The following is a 25,462-nucleotide window of genomic DNA, read 5'->3' on the forward strand; positions in this document are numbered from 1 at the left end:
TACCTCTAGTGAAAGGTGGCCAGACTTCGGCATTATGGGGAATAGCAATGGAGTCTCTTCTTGCCTTCACTTGTTCTTACTCACCATTTTCCTATTTCTATTTAAAATGGTGATTTTCTGTGAAGTCCTACAGGTGTATGTAACTTAGGGCTTTATTACATAGTATCTCAATGCATTTATCTGAAAGCCTCATGCACTGGCGTTTTCTGATTACGTTTGAATCATAGCTTTTATTTAAGAAAAATGTGCATCTCTAATCCTTTAGCTGATGAAAGAATTCTGTAAAAATTAGCATATGCTTAGAGCTCAGAGTACAGAATACAAAGAAACATCTCTTCCCTGACCCCCAAAATTATCAGTTTTCCTAAAATGACATGCATTTAAAGGTGACAAGATTACTTCTGGAGTTTTTTAGTGCCTGTAGAACAATCCTGGACTCTACAGAATACTCTGCAGCAGAAAGCATGAATGGAACACAGGCACAACCAAGCTTTACCTTTAATTTGGCTAGCAAGGATGAGAACAGCAAGAAATGAACGGTCACAGACTTCAGCACAGGTTAGCAACTTATACCCTCATTTAGGAGAAACATTTAAGTTCATCTTGCAGAGATTTATAGGACCTCCCCTGATTTCCTGTTCTCTACTTGCACATACAACCATCCGGTTCACACTCTTAGCTATTTTCAGTCCCTGCTGTCTGATGGAAACTCATACTTAATTTTCTGGGCACCCAGACTCCTATGTGCATTTTATAATGCTCCCTGCATAAGATGAGACACCATATACAAACTCATAACTTGTTGATAAGCAAATTTGGTCATAATTCTTCTTCTTATAAAGATTTCTAATAATAAATAGCATAATTGAAAAAGTGCATTATTTGTCTTTAAAAGTAGAGCAAATATAGAACTTAGAAAAAAACAGAATAATGAAAAACTATTTTCTTTTGGGAAACGGGATGAGAATGTTGATTCCACCCAAAGTTTTAAAACAAAAATGTAAGTTTGATTTGGTTTAATGCTGCTTCAGGCTTTTGAATCAAACGATCCATATAAAGCAACTTAATTCAAACAATTTTTTTAAATTTATTATAAATAATAGGTTGCATCAAAATTCTGGAAGAAAATGGACATATTTGAACCAAGAAATATGAAAAATATATTGTATATATTCAGCAGGAAAAAAACCAAAATTCTGTTTCACTGGCTAGCACTTGTTTCTATGGTTTCTATGCAACCAGATAAAACGCTGCTTTCATCCACATTAACACCATTCAATTCATTTGCCATCCTCTCTGTTACATGAGAATAAAACTCTGCAACCAGCAGCTCTTGAAAGATGAGATTTCAATGCTAACAGCTTTAAACATTAAACTCCACTCGCTGAAATCCTATATCCAAGCTTAAACCTGAATGAGACACAATCTCTAGTTTGGAAAGCAAAAATCTATTTAAAAAAAATATGCAGGAAACAAAAGAAAAGATCTTTTCATACAATGCATAATTGAATGAAGGGTCTTCACTGCCACAGGACACCACTGAGTTTAAAAACACAGAAAAACTCCCTCTGAATAGTTACTAACAAAAAGTTTTGGAAGAGATATTATTTCTTGTATTTTAGGTTTTAAGATGAAAGTGATATAAATCAAGAAAGGAACAGTTTTGCTAGGATAGATTTTTCTACTGTGCATTGTGCTGTCACACACCATTTCCTGTACCAACCGGTACTGGATTTCTGGGGACAGACTGTGGAGTGAGTGGCCTGTGGAACTGAGTCAGCCTAATGGTTTGTATTCATCATCATCCAACCTTTATATTCCAACTTCTCTGTTAAACAGTTGTCTTCAGTGAATGTGGAAATTATTCCCACGCATTTCAGAAAGTTTGGTGATTTGTATTACATAAAATCAGATAGCTCTGCATTTTGTGTTTTCATGCAGTTCTTATCTAACTTATTGACCTGTTGAATTATTTCTTTATGATCTTGGGAACAATCTGAAAATGGTAAGTGAGCAATGTGTCAGATACCCGCTTAAGAGGACATAAAAATTTCTTTGTTCAAAGTTAAAGAAACTTTTTCCAGCTTGCTGCAGCATACTGTAATTTAGCTTTGAGCCAGTTATTAAACAAGACAATAATATTATAATGGAAATTTTTTAATATACATCATTAATAGTAAAGTGCCTATTTCATTGAAGTAAAGAAAAAATGTGTGCTATGAGCAGTTTTGAAATGAATATTTAATTCCAAACTTCCCTTGTGCATTTAATGACATGCTAATTTACATTTTAATTACTTCCTAAGAAATCAAAGCATTTGTTGACAGAAGAACATAATGTCAACTTCACGATGCACTGTTGGTGGATAGTTAATGAACTTAATTAGATAATTAGTGATGTTAATTATCCTTCTATTCTGAAGATAAAGATGTTACACAAATGATGCACTTTTCAAAGATATATCATTATATGTTTGTTTGCTTTAACTCAGTTAACTTGAAAAGCTAATAAAAGATCAACTGAGTGATTGGTAAGAAAAATATTTGTTTAAGTAGTAATCGTGATTATGTTTCAAATATTTCTATCTTCTTAATTTCACCTACCAGGAACTGCTAAGTTGAGCTGGTTCCTCCTTCTTCCCAAATTATCAAGTTCTTTCTGTTTAACCCTGCTCTCCTTTTCAGTACCCTGCATTCCTCCACACCTTGAACAACCACTCTCTGATGCAGTGGCTCTACTATTGTTTGAAAACCCAGGCTCATCAGCATCAGCTTTGATTTTACAGTCAGTTATTGAAAGATGCTATAACAATGCAGGAAAGAAGTAGCTAGTATTTGAAGGCACTGGTCCACTAACTAGCTCTGGGTTCAGCTGCTAGTGTTGCCACTGACATCTTGGATGATAATGGCCAAGTCTATGTAAATTCATGTCTGTCAACTTGAGATAAAGTTTCTTTCTTACAGAAGTCAAAGCCCACTGACATACAGCATTTTGAGCTAACGCTGATTTTACGTCCTGGGGCTGAGTCTTCCATGCCCTGACAAGAGCCTCGGAATACATCATCAGCCTTCCAGTTCAAAATCAAACACTTCTGTTTGAAAACCCTTGTTTAAAACTACCCTCTAAAACACAGACTTCTCCACACAGACATCTCACCCAAGAATTTGTGAGTATGATCTGTACATATTAATTTGAAACAGGTCATTTCTCCCTCTTCCCCCAAACCTAATGCACAACCTGTAAAAGATTGCTGCAAAGAGTGTGAAGCAAGACTGACAGCCAGGAGTGAATGAAGCCCCAGTGCTCTTTCCTGGTGGAATCATGTGGGGTGAGAGCCCTGCCCCAGACAGGTCTAATTCTCTATCTGTGATGCAGCTACTACTTGTACTAGGTAATTAAGTCCTAGCACTGTACAAAACATAAAAAAATCCTCCTGTAAGTGTTGATGTAGAGATATACATTTCCAGCACAGAAGGAATTTAAGCCTGTAGTTCAAGCTTCCACTGAAGTTAATGGAAATTCTATGTTTAAATACTTCTCAAAATATAATGCATTACCACCACAGGTGAATGACTAGAGATACTAGGTATACTAGCCATATTTATCTTAAGAATGAGTGTTACATGTGAAACAATTCTGTAAAATTTTTTGCTGTCTGTGAAATTTTTTGTTCTTGGTGTAACAAACAAATAATTTTCTGTAGCAACAACACTTTCAGGTGCTGGCCTAAGAGAAGCCTGGTGAATAAACAGATGAGAAAACTAAAAAAACAAATTTCCTGTAAATCTAAAACTAAAGAAAGTCCTAAAGACTTTGAAATAACATATTGTTTGAAACATGCCTCAGTCTTTCTCAGAATTCAAAAGAAACATTAACTCCTAGAAGAGATTTCAGAGGCTGTCTTCCTTTCTCTTGGGAATCTAACTATAGAGGCAGGACTCGACAGACAACTTTCAGTGGAGCTTGCCCAAGAGACATTTGCTATTACTTTCAACCAAGGGCATCTGTTGTTAGGAAACTATGCAGAATTCAAGTGGTCCTTGGCCATATCACCATCTTCGTGCTCAATGATAAGATGAGGATATACAACTCACTTTTCTAAATGAGTTAATGAACTTGCAGTTTCTTTTCAGCAGGTACATCAAGACTGCTTAGCGATCAGTATAAATAAATAAAATATTACGTTGTAAAAAATTAAGAGAAAGAATTTTCAAAAGGAACTGAAGTAGTTTCTGTGTCTGACAGTGACTTAAGTCTCAGCCAAGTGGTCTTTTCTTGGAGCTCCTGACTTCAGAAAGTTATCCACAGAGGCAAAGAAGGGTCTTGCTGACACACTGATGCAGTTATCTTCTACAGATTTGCTGTAGGTTTACCAATCTGCCTGTTGCTTACAAAAGTAAGCACAAGAGATGGCCTCTTACTACAAGGCCAACTAAAGAAAAATGAATCACTCCCAGTCAAGCCACACTTGGCATCTAGTATTTTCTGATTTGTAGAGCTACACCATTAAATGCTTTTTTTGCAGCTAGCTCTGCAGTGACCTTGCATACACTAAGGGCAGCAGATCAGAAACCAATTTATCCATCAAACTGCTCAAAAATCCTTAGAGTTCAAAGGCTGCATTCTCCCATCACTTAACTAGGAGGAATTCTCTTGCAACAGAGTGACAAAACCAGCACAAAGGACGTCAGATGCTGGCTCTTTATCTATAGCTGTTTTCACAAGTGTGTTTGCTGTCCAAAATCCTACCGTAAAGTTTCCGGTTTTGCAATTACAAGTTAGGTCTCTCTTCATCTCTTCTTTCTGAAGACTGGGATTAAAAAGACCTTTTCTATTTCATTCTCTGAAGGTGTATGAAGCTGTTGACTGATTTACAATTTACTGAAATATGATTGTTATAGTGGTCCCTTGCTGCTTTTGCAGCTTGCTGAAGATGACAAAAACAATCAGTCATTGCTAACCTAAACATTAAATATATATCCTAGATTCTGACAGCAAAACTGGGGGGAAGGGGGCTGGGGGAGGAAAGAAGGAGAAAGAGCAAGAGATCTAGAAGCTTGCTTTGAAACAGGAAAGTCAATGACTTGGAAACCTTTGGCACTGTATTCAGAGTCTTACAGACTCTCCTGCTGGCAAATTTACCCAACTGTGTCACCTGTAAGCATTAAAAAATCTGACTTTGTACAGTGCTCCTCTTGCTCCTGCATGGCTACTCAGACTTCCAAGAAAGCACAAAATAGCAATTACCAGAGCAGATGATCACCATTCTACTACCAGAAATGTGATCACGCTCTCCTTTCTGAACGATCATGCCTTCCAGACAAAGCCCAGAGCATGAGATAGCAAAGTAGATTCAGAAATATGGGGGAAACACAGCTGTATTTGATTGCTAATTCTGACATTTACCACCAAATAGCAGGGAACTGGCTTCACTGATGCTGGTGATCCTGAGTGAAAGTACAGCAGAAATATGGAGCCTGATCCTTTGCTGGACTGAGTAGTTTGAATTTTGTTGGTTTTTTCCAGATTGAGGATTGGGTCTCAAAAGCACTCTGCTATCTTGTAAATGACAACAGGGAAAAAGCTGACAGTTTTGAGTGGGGTGTTTTGTTTGGGTTTTTTTGGTTATTTTTTTCATCTGCAGCAAATGCAACTACCGCTTCAACTTCTTTGTTTATTATAAACCCATTTCTTCTTTCTACTGGGCAAAGCTTTGAAATCCTGGCTGAATTTCTGCACTTTTCTCAAATTTAATAGTTTTGCTCAGTTAGGAACAATCATGCTTAGCTCTCAGTAAATGCAAAGATTGTTATTTTACTATAAGATTTAAAGGCTTTGTCTCTCACTATGCTACTTTTCCTTTTATCTCAATGTTTCAACCAGGTGCATGTCACTGTAGGACACAGGTCCATAACTATCAGTAGTGAAGACAGAGGCCAGTATCTGAAGATTTTTCCCAGGTCAATACAGAAGATACCTGAGACACAGCAAATGATACAAAATCACATTACAGCCCTTTTTAAAGTGACTACCAAAGTGAGGTCAAAAAAACAAGTTAGAAGCACAAATACCATTTATTTTTAATGTAACTTGTGCTCCCAACTTTGACACTGAAAATCCCACCTTATACCTTGCTCGTGAAGTGTATGAAGAAAGAGGGCTGTTGAGGAACAAAGAAATTAATTTTCTTCCTCTTAGATTTCATTTCTCTGAAAAGTGCATCAAACTCTTTCAAAGATAGGCTGGAGGGAGAAAGGGGGAGAGAGAGAGAGTGGAGAAGAACATTTGGAACTGTAGCTTTGTATCTTATTGAGAGGAACAATTTATCAGAGCTGTGGAGCTGTCAGTCCTTGACATGATAAGGAATAACACCAAATGAGTAATGTTTCCTCCAAACCCAGCTCCTTTAATTACAAGCCGCTTCCTTGCAGAAGAGAGACAGAAGATGCAGAAACACCAATTTCATGCACTTGTGCCTGAATAATGTCTCCGTGCTGCCTTTTCCAGATGGCAACCTTTTCACTGGAGGAACTAATGATGTGGGCATATTTAGGGAAAAACCAATAACGGAGTTTTTAACCTTCAACAGCAAAAAGCATGTTGTACAAAATGTTCCTTGGGATACATTTACAAATATCAATTACATTGCTCACTGAGGTGTAATCAGCTGTAATAATCAAAATTAATTTTAAAAAATAATTAAACAGACCCCAGGGCAAATAGTTGATGCTCTTGTAGTATGACATCACAGTCTACATATGTACCTGGGAAGAACTTGCTCACTCTGTAAGCAGCAAAGTGATTTTAAGGAATGAGAACAATGCTGTGGCATGCTGAGAAAAAACTTGCAGCTCAGTAAGGTACTACCAGAAACATTACTTGGGTATCATAGCCTTCCTGATCAATACACCTGGAAGTGAACCAGTCATCACTGCAGATAAAGTTGCAATCTGCTGCAGGTTGGGCTAGAGGGTTAAGACTCCCTAAACTGATGCTGTAACAGACTCGCTGTCTCCTCAGCAGGAGAAAAAAAGACCTTAATATGATCAGCACTGCAATAACACAAGCTCAGTCCAAAGCCCTGAATATTCTGTCAATGCACTGCTGCCCTACCATATAGCTGGTTACTCTAGCCCTAACACACTTAACTGGTGCTTTTTATTTGTATTCTCAACATATGCCCAGCAAAAACATGGAAATGGCCCTCACTCTCAGCAAAGGAGGAGCTTACACATGCAAAAGATAGTCCAGCTGCATTGCTGGTGGTAGGAATGCTGCATACCCTCCAGACTCATCCTTGGTTTATATAAACACTTGTCTCCTTATCTCTTGAGCCTAAACTAAAATTTGGGCCTTTAATACTTCATATTCAGTAGAAAATGAAAGGACAGTATTATGGTAATACCTGATCCTTTCTACTAATTCAGTGTCTGAAGGACAAGGTTTACATAACTGATGTAAGTCAAAAGCAGCAGCAAAGCCAGCATTTCCTCACCTTGTTCTGACCCAAGCAGAGCCCTGTGAGCACAAACACACAAGGGTTGCTTAGGTTTTTCCTTTCAAGTGCAAAAAGTATGCATTAATACATTATAAGTTAAGGCTGCCAGCCGAAGTTCTTCAGATCAACGACTATTGCTTAGTCATTATTTCTAGCAGTCTAGAAAAGAATCCTTAACTGCAATAGGTGTCTAGTTTGCAATGGAACATGTCAACAGACATACTCAGAAGACTCCCAAGTCCAGACAAACTCTGCAGAGCCATATAGAAGGCAGACTGGTGACAGAGCCAGAAAAGACAAAGAGCAGAAGTTACCTGAGATTTGCATGTCATTTCCTTTGTGTTTCGGCCAGGCATCAACCTGATAGCTGAAGACAGGCTTTCACTCCAGGAATTGTGCTTGCTCTGTGATGGGCCTGGCCCCGCTTTATTCTGGAGAAGCTTCTTTTCAGATGCTGTGGGCCAGAACAGACATAAAAACTTGTAAAACTTGAAGTTGAGCCTGTGGGAAGGTAGAGGGTTTGTATTCCTGTTACACAAGACATGACAACATGGCAGTGCCTCACTCCAGCTGGATTGTCCTTTAGTTTATAAGAAAAGCACTGAACTAATGAACACTTCTCAAGTCTTTATTTAAAAGCCTCACAGAGGTGTGCCATTGATCATTTTCATTATACAGATGTGAACTCTGAATCACTGCAGCACTGCACATATTGGGATGCCCTGCTTCAAGCAAATATACAATTGTTTAAGGAGATTTCTGTTTCTTGCAGTACGGCAGAAGCCCTACAACATTACCAGGTGATTACAGAAGAGCTGGGGCATGACACAGAAAGAGATCACAAACCTGGATGAGATAAACTGAGAATCTGCTTTACCTAACAGGTGATGTGCAGAGGAAGGGTATAACCAAGGAATCAGCGGCTTTCCATTAAGCACTACATTTACTGCAATGTCTTTGCTTACTACAAGTGTTCCATAAAAGAACAGACCTATCAAGTGCTGCCAAGCTTTTGTCATAATTTCTTCCCATAAAGGAGTGATCTCTGTTATCTTCATGTCCCTTTCTTTGTCATTTCCTTTTACAGAAAGATCCATCTTGTAAGTGTCCTCCAAAGCCTGCCGCCTCTGAGTAATGAGCTGCTTCCAGATGATTTCTACTGTTCTCAGAATCTCCTGATGGACTAGGAAACAAAAGAAACTACAAATGAAGAATCATTTTTTGTGTAACAAGTCAAGCAGCAGATAAAGCAAAAATATCTCATTTGGAACAGCACTACTCCAGAGTAACTGCTAGAGTCAGTGGAGTTGCTCTGTGTTGTCTACTGCCTCCATAGGTTCTGAGCCAGACTAGTTAATCTAATACAGAAAACAGCAGGACATTTCTTTTACTATATTTCAACTCCCTGAAAGAAACAAGTAGGAGTGACAGATGATCCTAACTGGTTTCTGCCTTCGAAAACCATCTCATCAGAATTTTGATGATCTTATTATCATATATAGAATGCCAGAGCACATAAAGGACATTCCTTTGGGTTGCCAAACATCGTTAGAGACAGTGGGGGGAAGGTAACTAAGTTGTGAAACAATTTGACACAGCAAGAGTATGCTGTACAAGGACTTGCCGAGCTGTTTTGCTGTATTTCCCTGCAAATCAGACTTATTTGGTTGCATCATATCCAAGCCAATAAATATTAAAAAAAAAAAAAAAAAAAAGAGAGAACATCACTCTGCTGTGGGGTTCAGCTGACAGCCCCCACATTGAATCCAGCCCAAAATATTTCCATTGTTTCTTTAAAAGAGCAAAATGTTTCTTCCTGCGTACAATACAAAGACACAAGCTCTGTATAGGCCTTGAAAAAACAAATAGAGCTACAAATAGTATGTATCTGGGCATGGATACTGGCCACAACATAGGGAAGAGATCTCCAAACTGATATTCATTATTCCTGAGGATGTGGGGTGTGAATTTTGAATAAAAAGGTATGATGCAAACACAAGTGATTTTTAGCACAACTTTCCTTTCTCTATGCTGTGCCTGCAGTGCCTATACACCAAAGAGGCAATTAAGTAGAAATTGCACAAGCTGCTGATAACTGTTTATGCCACACACTTTCCTGAACTGTAAGCCAAAGGCAACATGTGCCATAAATTACCATCATCAGGAGTAGGCAGACTGCCCTTTTCCTCTTCACTGGGTACAAGAAAAATTTGATGATACGAAGCCAGCTTTGGTTTTGCATCCACCCCAAAACCTTCTGAACAGCTGTGACAAAAAAAAAAAAAAAGGGAGGACGTGAGGAAACTAGACTTAGAATAAACTGAGGATAGTGAAAAACCTAAGGGTATTTCTATACATGCACTCCTACACAATTCATTTAGTAGATCAGTATTCCCAGGCTCAAGGGCTTACACCAATCACATGATATTGCAGGATTTACAGGAAGTGGGAACTAAACCACTGCCAGTCTGGTTTTCAAAGTCAAGGAGTGGTCATCAAGATCCTATGGATCACTCTGTTGTACATGACTTATCCCTGCACTTCTTAGTGCACTTGCATCTACCATTCACCTCAATTAGCTGGAACATAGGGCTGTACTGATGTAGCCAGACTGCATCCAGCTTTCTTGCACCTCCCCTGAGCATCCTGTATGCCATCTCTTTGCTCTGAATTTCTTCACTTGAGGTATCTCCCATTATGTGGGAAACACTGCCTTGCCATACCCTACAACTGAACTGTTTACTTAGACTAAGTTCTTTGTACCAATGATTGTTCATTCAGTTTATAAAGCATTCAGCACAAAAAAGGCACAATCTTTAGCACCATGGTATTAGTATCATGTAGATGTGATTACAGTTGAGAGCATCACCATGGCCAAAAAGAGTTAGTGCTGCTTTGGGGGTGGGGTGTGTGTCAGATAATTTACCAGTCAGTAGATAAAAGACACCAGGAATTTCAGCACAGCAGTAATGCATACAATAAATGCAACAGGCTTAGTTAAGGCATCCAGACAACCTGGACTTGGTCACAGAAGTGCTGTTGATAATATATATATATTATATATAGCCACTAGTAAGATACTATGTTCTGTCAATTGTAAACAGGCACTACTACATGGGAGAGTCAAATCTCTTGGATATGCAAAGCTACCATTTTAATTTCTGATTTTATTTAAAATACCACAGTTCTGATTCCCTGGATTTGCTATGTTTGGCTTTTGGCTAACAACACCACTTCTGTAATTTATTTTTTTAAAAATGTTTCTGCTCTTGATACATAGAATCAATCCTTACCCCATCTCAACAGTTTTGGCCTGGAAATTATTATCTGACTGGAATAAGAACGATCAAGAAAAGACCTCAGGAAGCGCAGCTCATTTCTGATGTGATATTGTGTTAATGGATTCAATTCAGACCATCTAAGCAGCACAGAACGTTTTCATTGAAACAACAAACATCATTGTAGTGAATAAAGCACAAGGCAATGTTTGCTTCTTTTCACAAAAAAAGTTTCCAGAATAACTCCTCAGCTTAGATTAGCAAGAGTACCTCTGATACATCACCTGTAAGAAGAGCGAACAGAGTGGGTATGGATATTCTAGCCCTATCCAAGCCAATGCCAAAACTCCCAGCTTCAGTATGACCAGGACTTTACAGCTCAGATCCAGGTAACAATAACGATAACAGAAAGATTCACAAGATCCATGCACAGTTTTATATATATTTTTAAATGTACCCACACAACAATAGCTGCTGGATCAGAAAAACCATCTCCCTAAATTAGCCCATGCAGATGTCTCAGAGAGTGGCCACCTGCATGCTTGTGGAGTGATTCTAGCCTACATCCCAGGAAGATTTCCAGATTCTCATTTTAATGATGGGCTTGTGAGCCAACCCCACTGAAATCAGTTCAAGCTTGTTAACTGCAGTTACTACTCCAAAGTGAGTAAGCTGCTGGAAATGCTGGATGAATAAAACAGATACAACACAGCTGTTTTGGTTAATAAAGAGTAGCAATTAAACCTATGTGCAAATTTAAGGGTTCTGCTTAGACAAACATGCAAGCTTGTCTGGGTGTCTCTGAAATGAAACACCCTTTCCAAAATGAAAAAAAGTGGAATTAAGTGTTATGTTGTTACCATCCACTATGCCTTGCTTACTAGATCCACAAACTCACATACTAGCTGGCCTTTGAGCAAGAGAGATGGTAGGAAATTTTCTGCTCACTAGTATTCAAGGCAAAAATAGCCTTCTGTTTGAAGAACAGTTTATCCCTTCCGCTTTCTTGCTGGAAGACAATCCATTGCCTCCAGAATACTGAGCACATCACTAACCTTCCTCTCCTCCAAATTAAATGATAAAAAATTACATCAAAACATTTCTGATGTTGTTTTTCATTTAAGTGTATGAGGAAAACAACCTCTTTCCCCAAATGGCTTTACTCTGCCACTTCTACAGACACCAAATCAGAGCTGAAGGTTTGCCCTATTTAAAGCAGAATGGTGCTTTTAAACCCCCAGAGCTCTGAGCCCAATGGGTTAAATGCTTGCTAGGATACAGTATATATATTACATCCAAAGTCCTTAGTCTAGCTGAATCCAGCTCAATTTCAGCTTCTAGCAATTCCCCAAAATGGATATTGCCTAAGTTTTGTGAAATCTCCCCCTCTGCACCCACTCCCATAGATAACAGCACAGAGATGTAAACAAATTTTATGCTGAGATGAACATTTATACCTGCCCAAATTCAGTTGGCAAAGGCAGTACATTAGGCAGACGACAAAATTGTTATTTGAGTTGTAATTTGCAAAAATAATGTCCCACTGCTCCTGTAGGACATTGAGAGTGTTCAGGATGTTAAACTGTTCAGGCAGCGATTGTTGTGGTCTGGATAGGCAGTATAGGATGGCTCTGTTTAGACAGCTGTACAGGGCACCGAGGAAAACTTCCTTTTGAGAAACGGAGCTTTCTAAGACCTGTGAAAACACAAAACACCAGAGTACTTGGCTTGCTCAAAGAACTCTCTCCCAGTGATCCAATCCTCTCACTTCATTTAAGCTGTTGCAAACTTATTTCAGCAAAATTCCCCTGAACTACCTGTTGGATACAAATCCAATTTTTCTGTATTTCTGCTGAAGTCCCCAGAATTGTGGAAGAGATTAATTTATTCCTGTTCAGCAACACGTACATGGCCAACAGACGGTGGCACAAAAGAGCTAACTATCCCTTCTTTATGCTGCACTATCTAGCTCTGATTGTCATTTAGAGCCATTATGTGCTCATGCAAGAAAATAGGAATAATCAAAATCACTAAATGGTTTACAACCATCTTCCTGAGATTTGTGGTATCACAGCCTCAGTGTGAAACAGAACATTAGAACATGTTGGTAACAGTTGGAAAAAAATTTCATGTGACTCACCCCCATAATCTGTTTGGAAGTGAAGATCAGGATTTGCTTGGGGTCAGCAGCAAACATTCTGCTGTTCAGCTTCTCAACCAGCTTCTGAGCAAAATAAGCAATATTCATCATGGATACAGATGCAGTTGATTCTGAAGTGCCATGAGGATCACTGGTCCCTGGAAAGATTACAAGAGGGTTGATTATTCCAAAACAAGCTGAAATACAAAAAAACTATGCAAGATATGAGGTTACCCGGCCTGAGAAGGAACAGTCTTATGCCATAATGTCTCAGAGTTGAGACATGTCTAAGAAAACTCTAGGTCTAGCAGAAATACCTGTATTGTGTTTGTGTGGCAAGGTTTTGGTAGCGGTGGAGGTTACAGGGATGGCTTCTGTGAGAAGCTGCTGGAAGCTTCCCCTATGTCTGACAGAGCCAATGCCAGCCAGCTCTAAGACAGACACGCCGCCAGCCAAGGCTGAGCCCATCAGCGATAGTGGTAACACCTCTGTGATAACATATTTAAGAAGGGAAAAAGTTGCAGGGCACACAGAAATGGCAGGCGGAGAGAGGAGTGAGAACATGCAAGAGAAACAACCCTGCAGCCCCCAAGGTCAGTAAAGAAGGAGGGGGAGGAGGTGCTCCAGGCATTGGAGCAGAGATTCCCCTGCAGCCAGTGGGGAAGACCATGGTGAGGCAGGCTGTCCCCCTGCAGCCCAGGGAGGTCCATGGTGGAGCAGATATCCACCTGCAGCCCATAGAGGACCCCACGCCGGAGCAGGTGGGTGCCCGAAGGAGGCTGTGACCCCGTGGGAAGCCCACACTGGAGTAGGCTCCTGGCAGGACCTGTGGTTCTGTGGAGAGAGGAGCCCAGGCTGGAGCAGGTTTTCTGGCAGGACTTGTGACCCCACAGGGGACCCACGCTGGAGCAGTGTGCTCCTGAAGGACTGCATCCCATGGAAGGGACATATGCTGGAGCAGTTTGTGAAGAACTGCAGCCCGTGGGAAGGACCCATGTTGGAGAAGCTTGTGGAGAACTGTCTCCCATGGGAGGGACCCCACACTGGAGCAGGGGAAGAGTGTGAGGAGTCCTCTTCCTGAGGAGGATGAAGCGGCAGAGACAATGTGGGATGGACTGACCACAACCCCCATTCCCCATCCCCCTATGCCGCTGGGAGGGGTAGGTAGAGAATTTGGGAGTGAAGCTGTGCCCAGGAAGAAGGGAGGGGTGGAGGGAAGGTGTTTCAAGATTTGGTTTTATTTCTCATTACCCTGCTCTGGTTGATTGGCAATAAATTAAGTTAGTTTTCCCCAAGTTAAGTCTGTTTAGCCCGTGACGGTAATTGGTTGAGTGATCTCTCCCTGTTCTTATCTCGACCCACTAGACCTTTGTTATATTTTCTCTCCCCTGTCCAGCTGAGGTGGGGGGGAGTAATGGAACGGCTTAGGTGGGCACCTGGTGTCCAGCCAGGGTCAACCCACCACAATACCTTACTCAGATTGGAAATGACAGCTCCATCCTAAGGACAGAACCAATCTCACTAAAATACTATCATGAAGGACTGGTCCAACTAATGACTCAGAAAGGAGAGCAGCAACAACTAAGTTATCAGGGTTGTTTACAGAAGGACTCAAGGATAAACCTAGGTTTCTTTTTAAGTACTCCCTTTTTAATGTTCAGAGTCTGTTCTCAAAAAGAGAGAAAAAAGTGAAGAGGCTTTCTAGAAAAACAGTAAAACTATAGTAATTTATGCAAACTGGCCTATAGCAGGAGCAAAGGGACAGTCCAGCCTGCTGAGCTGGACTGTCCTTCTAGCTACTCTTTCCAAACCTTTCTAGCAATTACAGCTACATGCTAAATACCAGCTAGCTAATGATCTGATTCTCACCACTCACCTCTTGGTCTTGTTTTCCCCTCGCCTTGGCTAGTAACACTGAAGATGTCCATAGCAGACAGCAAAACTTTTGTCTGAAAATGTCTCTTCTGCTCACTGGTGGCATCCTCTGGAGAAGCCTATATAGTGACCATATACGTATTAGTACAGCAGAAAACCAGCCAGGAAATCAGACTCAAATTCACTTTCAGCCTTTATTCAAAAGGCCTTTGATTTCATCGGATCTTTGGCAGATTATGCCTGTCAAAGATTCAGATGCAGCAAAAGTTTTCCTCAAAGAAGCAAGCAGAAATTCCAAGAGACACTCAGTACTATCTGAGATAATTAAAAATGCCCGACATTTCCCTTAAACACCTAGGCACCATCTTAGGAAGAGGAAGGGAAAACCAGCACAGAGCAAGGACAACTACTCCATCTCACTTGCACACTTTAGCCTTAGGTGTGGGCATATGAAACAGCTGCTGCAAGCTGAGAAGTTATCTGTGACAGCTAATCCACAGTAACACATAAATGCAAAGATCTGGTGTACTCCTCCATGCAAAGGCAACATGGCACATCTCAAGAGTGCATGTGTGGACAGTTACTGGGCAGCAGATGAGATGGCAGAAAATCATACCCTAGTTGGGAAAACAGGAAATCTTACATAGGTATACACTCTCTAGCTGATAGCCAGCATAGTTGCCCTCTTCACACTAAACACAAAGAAAGTTTTGCACAGGGACAGAACATAGATTCACAGGTGGTTCCCAGGAGATCTTGCCCTCAGGATATTTCAGCTCCATTTAGGAAGGCTCAGGATTCAGACAGTCAGAAGAGCCATCCTCTATTTTAAACTGCACCAAGCCTTGGGATGTTATTGTATAAACCTTTAGGGAACTGCTGCTCTGCAACATGATTTAACTCATGATAGTTGCAGTCAAGCTTATGTTCATTACTATTTGTATTACTAAGCTTAGTCTGCATCAGAACTCAATCTGGGACACCTGGACTCTTGACAGTTTGGAGAAGAAGCCTAAATTTTATATTTTCCCTTTCTTCAGACTGCTCTGTCTCTTTCCAGTGCTTTGAGTGGTTGAAATCCATAATCCAGGCTCATTTGCTACACCTTGTATTAATCTGTACTAAAAGTGGAGACAGTTGATTTTGGTTTATTTGAGCACTAAAAAGAAATTGTTGTCTCAAAAATCAGTACACAGGAATGCTCTATGTGAAGTCTTCTATTCTCAACAAATTCAAGGGCTGCTCTAATGACAAGCAGGTATTACTAAGGAAAAGGGAAATTTTTTCACGCCTTACTTCAATATTAAATGTTGCCCTAAAAATGCCTCTGTTGTTGTCTAGAGGCAGCATTTTCTTAGTTCACATGAATGTAGGCCTTTATTCCTTGTTAAAAAGGTAGGAATTCCGTTCCACTAAGCAGGCAGTCCAGATTGGCCAGAATGTAGTGCATGTTCTCTAAGAGCTGTGATCCCAGCCTTATCCTAGACTGTCGAAAATGCTGACTGAATACACCTCTTCGTCATCATTAGCACTTTTCTTACTAGGCTGCTAGCAGGATACCTCCTGTCCTTCCACCCCCAGTGCAAGGTATAGCAGCAAAGCCTGATGAATACAAGAGACACCTCAAGAATCAGCTCAAGTGGATGCCCTTGTTTGTTTGCTGGGATGCTGAGAAGACTGTCCATCAGGAGGACTCGCACAAAATCCCACACTTGTTTCTTGGCAGGGTGTGGTAGGAGCAGGAGAGAGGAGGCATCAACACAGCCTTTCCCTTCAGCAATGGCTGGACCATCAGGAGTCAAAAGGCCTTCAAAGCCTCCCTGTGGAAGCAGACAGCAATGCATTTTAAGTCATAATCTCCTTTAAATTGATTTTTCTTCCTAGCAAACCATCTCTGATCTGAAGGGCTTGTCCTGGCCCAGATGGACATACCTTGGGTGGTCCAGAATGGAAAGCAACCATAGCCAAAGTTTTCAAGAAGTCAGGACAGTGCCACACAGGGTCTTGAGTATAACTGTGATAGACCAAGCACAGAAACTGGATAACGTTCCCTGGATAGGCAATCTCCCAGGAGGCTTCTGCATCTGCAATAGGCTGAACACAGACAAATGCGCATCTAGTCAAGGCAACATTCTTCTCACTCATATAAGCTCATCTTTGGTCCTCTCCAGGTATCCCTAAGCAACTAAGCAAACATGACATGGCCACAGAGAATTCAGGCAATGCACAAGCAGCCAACTCCCAGCTTGTAGACTGAAGATACACTGAATCAAAAAGGTGGCATATCCTCATCATCAGGAATGAACAAAATGGTTAGTGCTGTGGGTAAGATCCATCTCTGTTCACTTTTAAACATGAGCCCATCACAACATCTGCTATGTAACATAACCAGGCCAATAGCTGTGCTGACTGTTTGAAGTCCCTGCTCACTATTATGCTCACTGTTGCCCTGTGAGGGCTGAGGAAGGCTAGGAGTTGCAGGTGAAGACTGCCACTGACATCTGACACTCTCAGGCAGTTTATTCTGCCATTCACACTCCACTGTACTTGCAACAAAATGCTTACCTTGTCCACAGTGACTCTAACCATTTCCAGCAGTAAAGCAGCTGCCTCTGCACACAACCCAATTTTGAGGACATTCTCCTTAAGGTGGTGCTGCAAGATCCACTGCAACATAGACTCAAGATCTTTCTACAACAGGAGGAGAGATATTTCAAGAAGAGATGGGAATTATTAATTCTGAGATTTTAATGAGTCTTGACAATGTAAGAACAGACAGGGAAGCTAATCTGAATTACCTTCGAAAGTATAGTAGTTACATAGCATTTAATACCCGCCTGCATGAACAAGTTTGTTGTGAACACAAATTTTCTTAAATCTCAGTTATCCTACTTTATTTTTAAAGTATGAATGACTAATTTTAACTATCACAAAAATCAAGTAGAGTTAACTTGCCTGAGAATCCTCTCACAGAATAGGCCACAAAATGCCAAAGTAGTAAAGCAATAGCAGCTTCATGGTTGTCCACTATTTTTTTCATACCTTGGCTGCTTCAGGTGGTTCAGACTGTGGAGTTGCCAGAAAGAGCCCTGCCACAAGCAAGTAGATCTCAGGGATGTGGACATGATCAGTCAGACATCTTTGCAACACAGAAAACCCAAAAATCAAGAAGGAGCCATTGTCAGGCACTGGAGGATCAGTTTTTAAATTATCTTTAAAGGAAAAGAAAAGGAAAACATTCTGAGGAAGTGTCTAAAAATGAATGCCGTATCAGAGGAAGGATTACTGACTCAACTTTATCCTCATTTGTCCATGTCCCAGGCCATTCAGTACTCTGCTAGGCTGCAATATCAACAGTTTACAAAACTTCTTCAGATTGACAGATAACAACTGTTCCCACTATCACTTTTGTTACGGGAGGTTCTCCCTGAATTATTATTCTTCCTTTCTCTTCCCTTTCTCAGAACGACAGGTCTAGTTATCAAAAAGCCAGCTGAACAAATCTTAAGGAAACAGAAGGTTTCAGGGGACAAGCTAACATCTGAACACCTCACAGGCTTATCAACTAGCCTGATTTTATGCAAGACAAAAAGGCCCATATCCCTGCAAATGTTAATCAGAAATGCCAACTACCATGTAAGGGAGAAGCAATGCTTTCTACTCATCAGCATAGAAAAGCTGAAGTACTAGGACAAGCTTGCTCTAGAAAGTAATATCAATTCTTGGTCTACTGAGATCATGGGGATTCTCCTATCACCTACTTCAGTGATCTACCACTGAGATGAGTCAAGGGATTGTCTTGGGAGCATTAAACCAGCACATACCCATTAGAATACTCAACCCCACAGAGCTGTTTTCCAGCCAGCGCCCAGCCACTATCCCCTCCTTGAATTTGTTCAGCAGCAAACGGTTCTGGAGGAAGCACAGAAGTAGCTTGATTCCTAGCACAACTGTGCTAGAGTGCACATAGCTCTGTGTGAACAGCAGAAACCAGTCTGATCCCAGCACCAAAAATGTCTCTTCCTGCTCCCTAGGACAAACAGGGAAATGAAAACACATGAAAGGAGATGTGGTGGAAGACAGAAAGGAGATTTTATTTAAAATTATCTCTAAGTGATTTAGAAGCTCAAGTTTCCCTAGAAAAAAATCTGATTAAAGGCATATCGCAACACAGAATTACAAAAATTTAACAACACACTCATCCACACAGTTCAAGCCGCTTAATTCCCACTAAATCCAACCTTATATTACTACCAGACAAACAAACCAGTTAACATGAAGCTCCTTCTGAGAGTGTGTATCAATAACTGAGGTAAACTACACCACAGACTAGATCTTTCAACCTATGAAATTCAAAATTCCAGTTAAAATTTTGAAGTCCAAGATATGTTAACTAATGAAAATGCAGTAACAGCTCCCAGAACTATGAACTCTGTCATTCAGTTATACAAGGTAGAACTATAGTAACTGCATGTTCATAGTTGTGATAGAGGGGTGCAAGTATTCCCACATTAGATTGAATTGATTTTCAAAGACAGCTGGGATTTCTTCAACACTTGCAATGCAGAAGAAACAGCAATATATGAGTTCCTCCTTTGAGACATTTTCTGAAAACATTAGACTTTTTTCAAAATGGATATCAGATGTGTGATCTGATCACACATCTGTGTGAATGTCAGATAAATCACTGACAAAAAATAACTCTGAATCCACTCTGTTCTTACTTACTATTTTGTTGAGACTCAAATATTACCAGTATGCTTAGTCCTGGTCAAGTACCACCAAAGAGGAAATCTAGAAGACAGAGACACTTACCTATGCCTTCCTAAATTGTTTCTACTTACTCAGAGGACAAATGAAGTTTGTCTGAGAGCATTACATCTAACAGCGTCTTCAGTAACTGGTTTCGAAGCCAGATTGTCTTTCCAGATGTTTGGCTTAAGGCTACAAATATCAGAAAGTAATAAAGAGTAATGAAGAGACAAAACACATGTTCCATTGTGTTGATGAACAACCTTGTTTGCACCAGATCAGCCCAGTGGAAGTACTTATATCAGTCTTTTGTAGAGTAAAAGGATGCAGACATTAGATTTTAGACATAAGAATTCCTGCTAATATCAGAAATGACCAGTGCTTACATTGTCAAAGTCCTCTCTTTAGAGGTACTTAAAACTCATCCAGAGTATGTGTTGAAATAATAATCCACAGGAAGCAATCTCAGGTTAACTAGAAAGGGAAATGTAAACAGGCAACCTGACTTGTACTGCCTAGCTGTGATGTCTATATACAGAAACTACAGTTATCAGTGTCTCCTTAATATAATACATTTTTAGAGGTGCAGTAACCAATATAGTCTCAACTGAAAGATCACAATGAGAGAGCCAGCTGACTGGAAGTTCCCACATACAACGTTGACATAAATACACAGATGCTTTAAAAGGTACAGAGCTCCACATTATTATTATTCACAGAAAATCCAGGATCCCAAGTGAAATTTTATTCCTCTTAGCAACCTAGTACGTTAGTTTTGGGGCAACTTCAATTTAATGGCCTTCACCTCTGTGTATATCTGTGAAATTCAACATTGTGTAGGCTCTGGACAATGCAGCCAAAGTACTGCTGCCTTATTAGCAGAGGGGGGACAAAAGGGGAACTCCCTTAGCAGGAGAAGGATCTTGCGGTAGGTCAGGCCTTCCTGGGTATATATACAGTGACTGTCACTTCACTATTCTTCACATCAGGCCTTTGTAGCAATGTAAGTTTTCGCCCACAATTTCAGGTCACCTCAATGCAGCCTGTCCCTTTCCAGATGAAGTCATTTGACTTGTGTCTCCTCCTGCCACTGGAGGCAGAAGCACTATGTTGCATTTAGGGTTCATCGTGCCCTGGGAAAGAAGGGAAGTGCTTAGCTGTCTATCAGAACACATACACCAAAGGTAGCTCCTCACCTTCACTGGGCATCTCAGCCACACCATCCAGGCAAATCTGATTTTCATCCACAGAAGAAGGTTTCAAAGTGTAAACAAGGAACAATCCAATCCTTGCAGAGAAAGAGGGAAGTAGTTTTGGTCAGCAGAAAGACAGACATTCATTTAATTACTTTGAGATTACATGCAAATCTCAGTACTCATTAATGATGACTGTTAATGACAACCATTGAAAATTCTAATTGCTGCAGAAATAGGGTTGAAATAGGAATGCAAAAGTTCATAAACTAGGAAGCAAATACAAAGGACATCTATCTACAAATGTGAGTAATATCTATTCTACCACGGAGATATTTTTCTCTATATCTTAATTTTAAAGGTCTTTACTATGAGGAAAGCAATACTGAGTTAAGCACTCTATTCATACAAAAGATTCTGAACTGCCTGTGGCATTCAGATATCACCGTTATCACCACTTGGTTTCCAAGCACATAGATGAGAGCAGAAAAACCTCAGCAGGTACTCAGGGAAGAAGACTGGCAATCTCTTTTCACCTGTAGTTTCCTTTAACACATTACCTTGTTCTAAGGATAGATAGATTAACGTGACAAACGCACTTAGTGGAAGTGCATAACCTCTCCTGCCCACAGGAAGGGCATTTCTTGAGGGACAGAACACCAATTGTTCTGCAGGAATGGTCCACACAGCAATTTCCATTAGATGTGTCAAAAGTCTGGGACCAGCAGAAATCCGAACACCTTTCAGTGCTGCTGAGACCCTGCTATAATCTCTGCTGTCCTGGAGCTGGAAGGATAAGGACTAACTTTATCCACTTGCTCAGCACTCATGGGCCTGACAACCAATCAAATTACCATGGAATAACAAATCATGATATTTTAAGAAAAATGTTCATTCACACTCCTTACCACATGGCAAATTTAATGTACTAAATCCACTACTTGAACCTGTATGAAAAAAGAATATGCTAACTCATATAAGCCCAAGGTAGGAACATATGTGCATGTAAGCCCACAAAACAGCTGGCAAGCAGTACGTTCACATATTAGCTTAAACCACTGAAGCTACTCGAGGTGTTTGTACTCTCCAACAGAGCTAAAGGCTGACTGCAAAGACCACAGATTTGACATGCAACTCTGTTTCTATCTTTTATTTGGACAAAGGGTTTTAAAAACAGAGCTGTCATCTGTGCAGTGCATTTCCCTGGAGTTAGGTGGCTGTAGACAGCACTGTGTGGACTTTCCTCAGTTTACAGGCTACAGGCTGATGCAACTAGGCTGGGAATATAAAATGGAGCAGCGCTTACATTCTGTGGAAAGCAAACAAGGATTTAAATTCTTTGCTTCATGAAATCCTGACTAAGATACCTTAACTGGTTGAAATTCACAAACAAAAAGGATAGTTACTGGGATATAAGCCAAACCAACAAGATTAGGTACATAGTTGACTGGGGCCAAGTTGCAATACTATAGCGATTGCAATACTTTAGGGCCAGGATTTAATGAAACCAAATATTAAGTACAGACTTTGAGTAGTCCCAGTCATAGCAGCAGAGCTGTTTGTGCCATCATTGTAAAGGCCATCACCCAACCCATCTTCACACAAATATAAGGTTGGACTGAACTCTGTTTTGAAGGCATGAAAGAGTTTTTTATCAGCGGGGATCCTGCAATTGTCAAAGATCTGGGGGCTCCTACCAAAGATGAGGTGAGGGAAGTTCTACTATAGAGATCTCTCCAACACTGGCAAGAATATAGTTCATCTACAAACTGAGAAAAAGCTATAGATTTGAAGGTTACCTGAGAACATCTCTTGTGTTAAAGTACCCTTGCAACAGATGGGAGAGAATAGTGCAGGCCACAGTGATCCTGGAGTTACTGATTTCAGGGTCATTGAAGAGGAAAATGAGCTTGGGCACCATTTGCACCTGGTAGGCAACTGCAGCATTCTGACATCCATCTCTGTAAAAAAGCACAGGGACTATTAAAAGCTTTTACTGGAAAGAACCAAATTTGCTGGGTTTCAGCTAAAAGGATTCTCAGGTTGCACTGATACTTTGCACCTTTGGCTTCTAATGTTGCCTTGGCATTTCAAACACTGTCAGACAAATTGAATATGTGTCAGTAATGGAGATCTGAAGACTTCTTTGTGTGTTCTCTACCCTTCCCATCTGCCCTCTCCCCTGGAAACTGCTGCATTTCAGTGAGTTCAAAGAAAACAACATTATTGAATTTTCAAGCAGTGAGTTGGTGGTAATAAATGCTATTGCTGTAAAACTCAGTAAGCGACACCAGACACATCTGCATAGAGCTTTCTAGTACCAATAAGAAGGAATCTAGCATCCTGCTCTGTTCAGGCCCTCTGCCATGCTATGTCTCTTCAGATAACATTTAACTCTAGTACAGCTGATTAAGAAAGTATACCGTTATAAAAAAGTCTTCCTGGGTTGTATTTTGGTTTTAAAAACAACTTCAACTACAACTTTTTTTTTTTAATTATTTCATACTCAGTTCAAACATTCGTATTTCCCCTCCCCAGCAGACATTTAAACTTTCATTGTACAGCAGTGGTTCCATGTGAACCAGGTCACCAGACAGCTTTTCCCCATCTGGCCCCACAGTCATCTCAGTGGCCGATCAAATCACTAACTCCAGCCTTGAAAGAACAATATAGGAATGATTCACTCCCAGAGTCCACTGATTCCAACTAGGGATTGGACCCTTCATATCCACCTCGCAGTTCCAGCTTCAGGTTACAGATGAGCTTGTATGACATGTTTCTGATTCAAACACTAGCTTGTATACCTGGAGGACTGCAAGATCTCCACAAGATGTGAAAAAAGAGCAAGGTCAAGATTTTCTGGTGCTTTCATCCAAAGCTGAAAGACAAAGGAAAGCAGAGGTTTTACTGCTCCTGATGAGCTGAGAGGACAGCAACCTGTGGCAGAGAAACAGTTACAAGTAATTCAGGGAGGATAACATCATAAACTCTGCAATGTCAACCTGCAGGCACTGAGAAATCCCTGTCAGTGTGAGGAGTTGCTGCTCCTGAGCTAGCCCTGAGAAGCAGGCCCTCAGGATCTGCAGGAGCACTCCAGAAACAGCACCAGGGCACAGTGGGGAGCCATGGTGACAGAGGACCTGCCATTCCAGGAGCTACCACCTCCCCAGGTGAGCTACAGTGTGGAAAATCACCACACACCACCCCATCCAAAATATTGTATCCAGGAGGTACTGTGAACAAACCAAACCTCATACTATAAAGCCATCGTTAATACAGCCAAACCCACAAAGTAACATCAACAGTTTTACCTCAAAGTTGCAGAGAACATACTCGAATGCACTGTAATTTTTTATGACTGAAGACTCAAAGCCAAGCTCAGCTGTGCCCACTAGGGAAAACATTAACTGTAAAATCCTGTTGTTTAACAGCTGTGTCTTCCTCTTCAATAGATAGGTCAGCAACTGAAAAAAAAAAAAAAGACTTATTAAGTATCTGGCGAGTATAAATCTGTATTTATAAACTAACATATAACACTATTTTTTAATTCAAGACAAATGCACAGTTTAATTGGCTGTAGTAGTCATACACCTTACCCAAGCATCATGAAGAAACTGAAGATTTCAGTCCAGGCATAAAATTTTGTGCAGTAAGTGAAAGGGTAAGTCTTTGAAGGAGTTTCACAACTCTGTGGCATTGAACAGGAGCAAAATACATGCCATATTATGTCGAATGGAATTTACAAAAAGCAACATACAAATATAATTGTAAATAACCACAGTAGGTTTTCTATACTATTCATGGATGTATTCTTAGTTCCTTGCAAATGGAGTTAGTTTAACACAAAAAAATTAATGTTGACCTCTTCAAATGAAAGACATTGGTATGAAACATTACCAGTTTCTCAACTGAGTCTGTTTTTGATTATTCAATGAATTCTTGGTACGGTGAGAAAAATGTTCAGAAAGTCACCACATTCTTAATAGCTTAGGAGGAATATATTTATTTAAAAATACATATCAAGACACGTTTTTATTAGTTGGTTGTTTAAAAAAAAAAAAGGTTCAGACATCCAAACAAACAGCAAAACCACTTCATTGTAACATGATGATCTGTCACATGGAAAGAACACTATTTAGCACAAAGTCAAAAGGAACAGCTTGTACACAGTCTAAAGGCTGGCATTCACCTACAAGAAAGGATTGGGCAAGCAATATCTAAGTATGATAAATATATTCATATGAATCAGGATCAATTTATGAACAATTCACAAATTGGGAAAATGGAAACTTTATAATAAATCATTCATGAAGCCCTAAAGTTAAGAGTCTTGTTTGGAACCATCTCTGTTAAAGAGTCTTCTCTGTTCCATAAGACTCCGCTTAGCCTACACAGCATAAAGTAAATGATACTGAACTGAAACATCACACTTGAGACTTAACCCATCCAATATTACGTATATAGTGCTTAAATACAACCAAACTCTTCAGTCTGCACAGCTTTCAGGTTTGAAAGATGAATTCAGGACAGACCTAATCAATGAAATCCAGACAACACTTATTTATATCAGCACCATTCCTAACACACAGTGAAGACTTAGCCATAGGAATTCATTGTCAGCCCTAGACTGGGCAGTCTGTAAAGAGGAATCTTAGGCTGGATGAGCCAAGGGGAGGAAGCAGCCCTGTCTGTGAAGTGGTCTCTTGTGGGAGGGATCAACTGTGTT

General features: G+C 40.3%; 1 protein-coding gene across 1 annotated transcript in view; it reads right to left on the minus strand.

Moving 5' to 3' along the window:
• Nucleotides 1–25,462, minus strand: part of WDFY4 (WDFY family member 4) — a 139,929-nt gene that overhangs the window by 71,299 nt on the left and 43,168 nt on the right. The window contains exons 23-38 of the mRNA XM_010563521.1: nucleotides 24,048–24,200; nucleotides 23,541–23,614; nucleotides 22,536–22,697; nucleotides 20,740–20,831; nucleotides 19,636–19,735; nucleotides 18,616–18,821; nucleotides 17,834–18,003; nucleotides 17,357–17,482; nucleotides 16,681–16,885; nucleotides 16,414–16,574; nucleotides 14,793–14,910; nucleotides 12,917–13,074; nucleotides 12,234–12,472; nucleotides 9,654–9,763; nucleotides 8,490–8,681; nucleotides 7,813–7,952 (exon numbers count right to left, since the gene is read on the minus strand). Coding sequence (XP_010561823.1) covers nucleotides 7,813–7,952; nucleotides 8,490–8,681; nucleotides 9,654–9,763; nucleotides 12,234–12,472; nucleotides 12,917–13,074; nucleotides 14,793–14,910; nucleotides 16,414–16,574; nucleotides 16,681–16,885; nucleotides 17,357–17,482; nucleotides 17,834–18,003; nucleotides 18,616–18,821; nucleotides 19,636–19,735; nucleotides 20,740–20,831; nucleotides 22,536–22,697; nucleotides 23,541–23,614; nucleotides 24,048–24,200 — 2,406 coding nt within the window. The remainder of the gene's footprint in view (nucleotides 1–7,812; nucleotides 7,953–8,489; nucleotides 8,682–9,653; nucleotides 9,764–12,233; nucleotides 12,473–12,916; nucleotides 13,075–14,792; nucleotides 14,911–16,413; nucleotides 16,575–16,680; nucleotides 16,886–17,356; nucleotides 17,483–17,833; nucleotides 18,004–18,615; nucleotides 18,822–19,635; nucleotides 19,736–20,739; nucleotides 20,832–22,535; nucleotides 22,698–23,540; nucleotides 23,615–24,047; nucleotides 24,201–25,462) is intronic.

This window comes from Haliaeetus leucocephalus, unplaced genomic scaffold (assembly GCF_000737465.1).
Source record: "Haliaeetus leucocephalus isolate CR32 unplaced genomic scaffold, Haliaeetus_leucocephalus-4.0 Scaffold168, whole genome shotgun sequence".
Lineage (NCBI taxonomy): Eukaryota > Metazoa > Chordata > Aves > Accipitriformes > Accipitridae > Haliaeetus > Haliaeetus leucocephalus.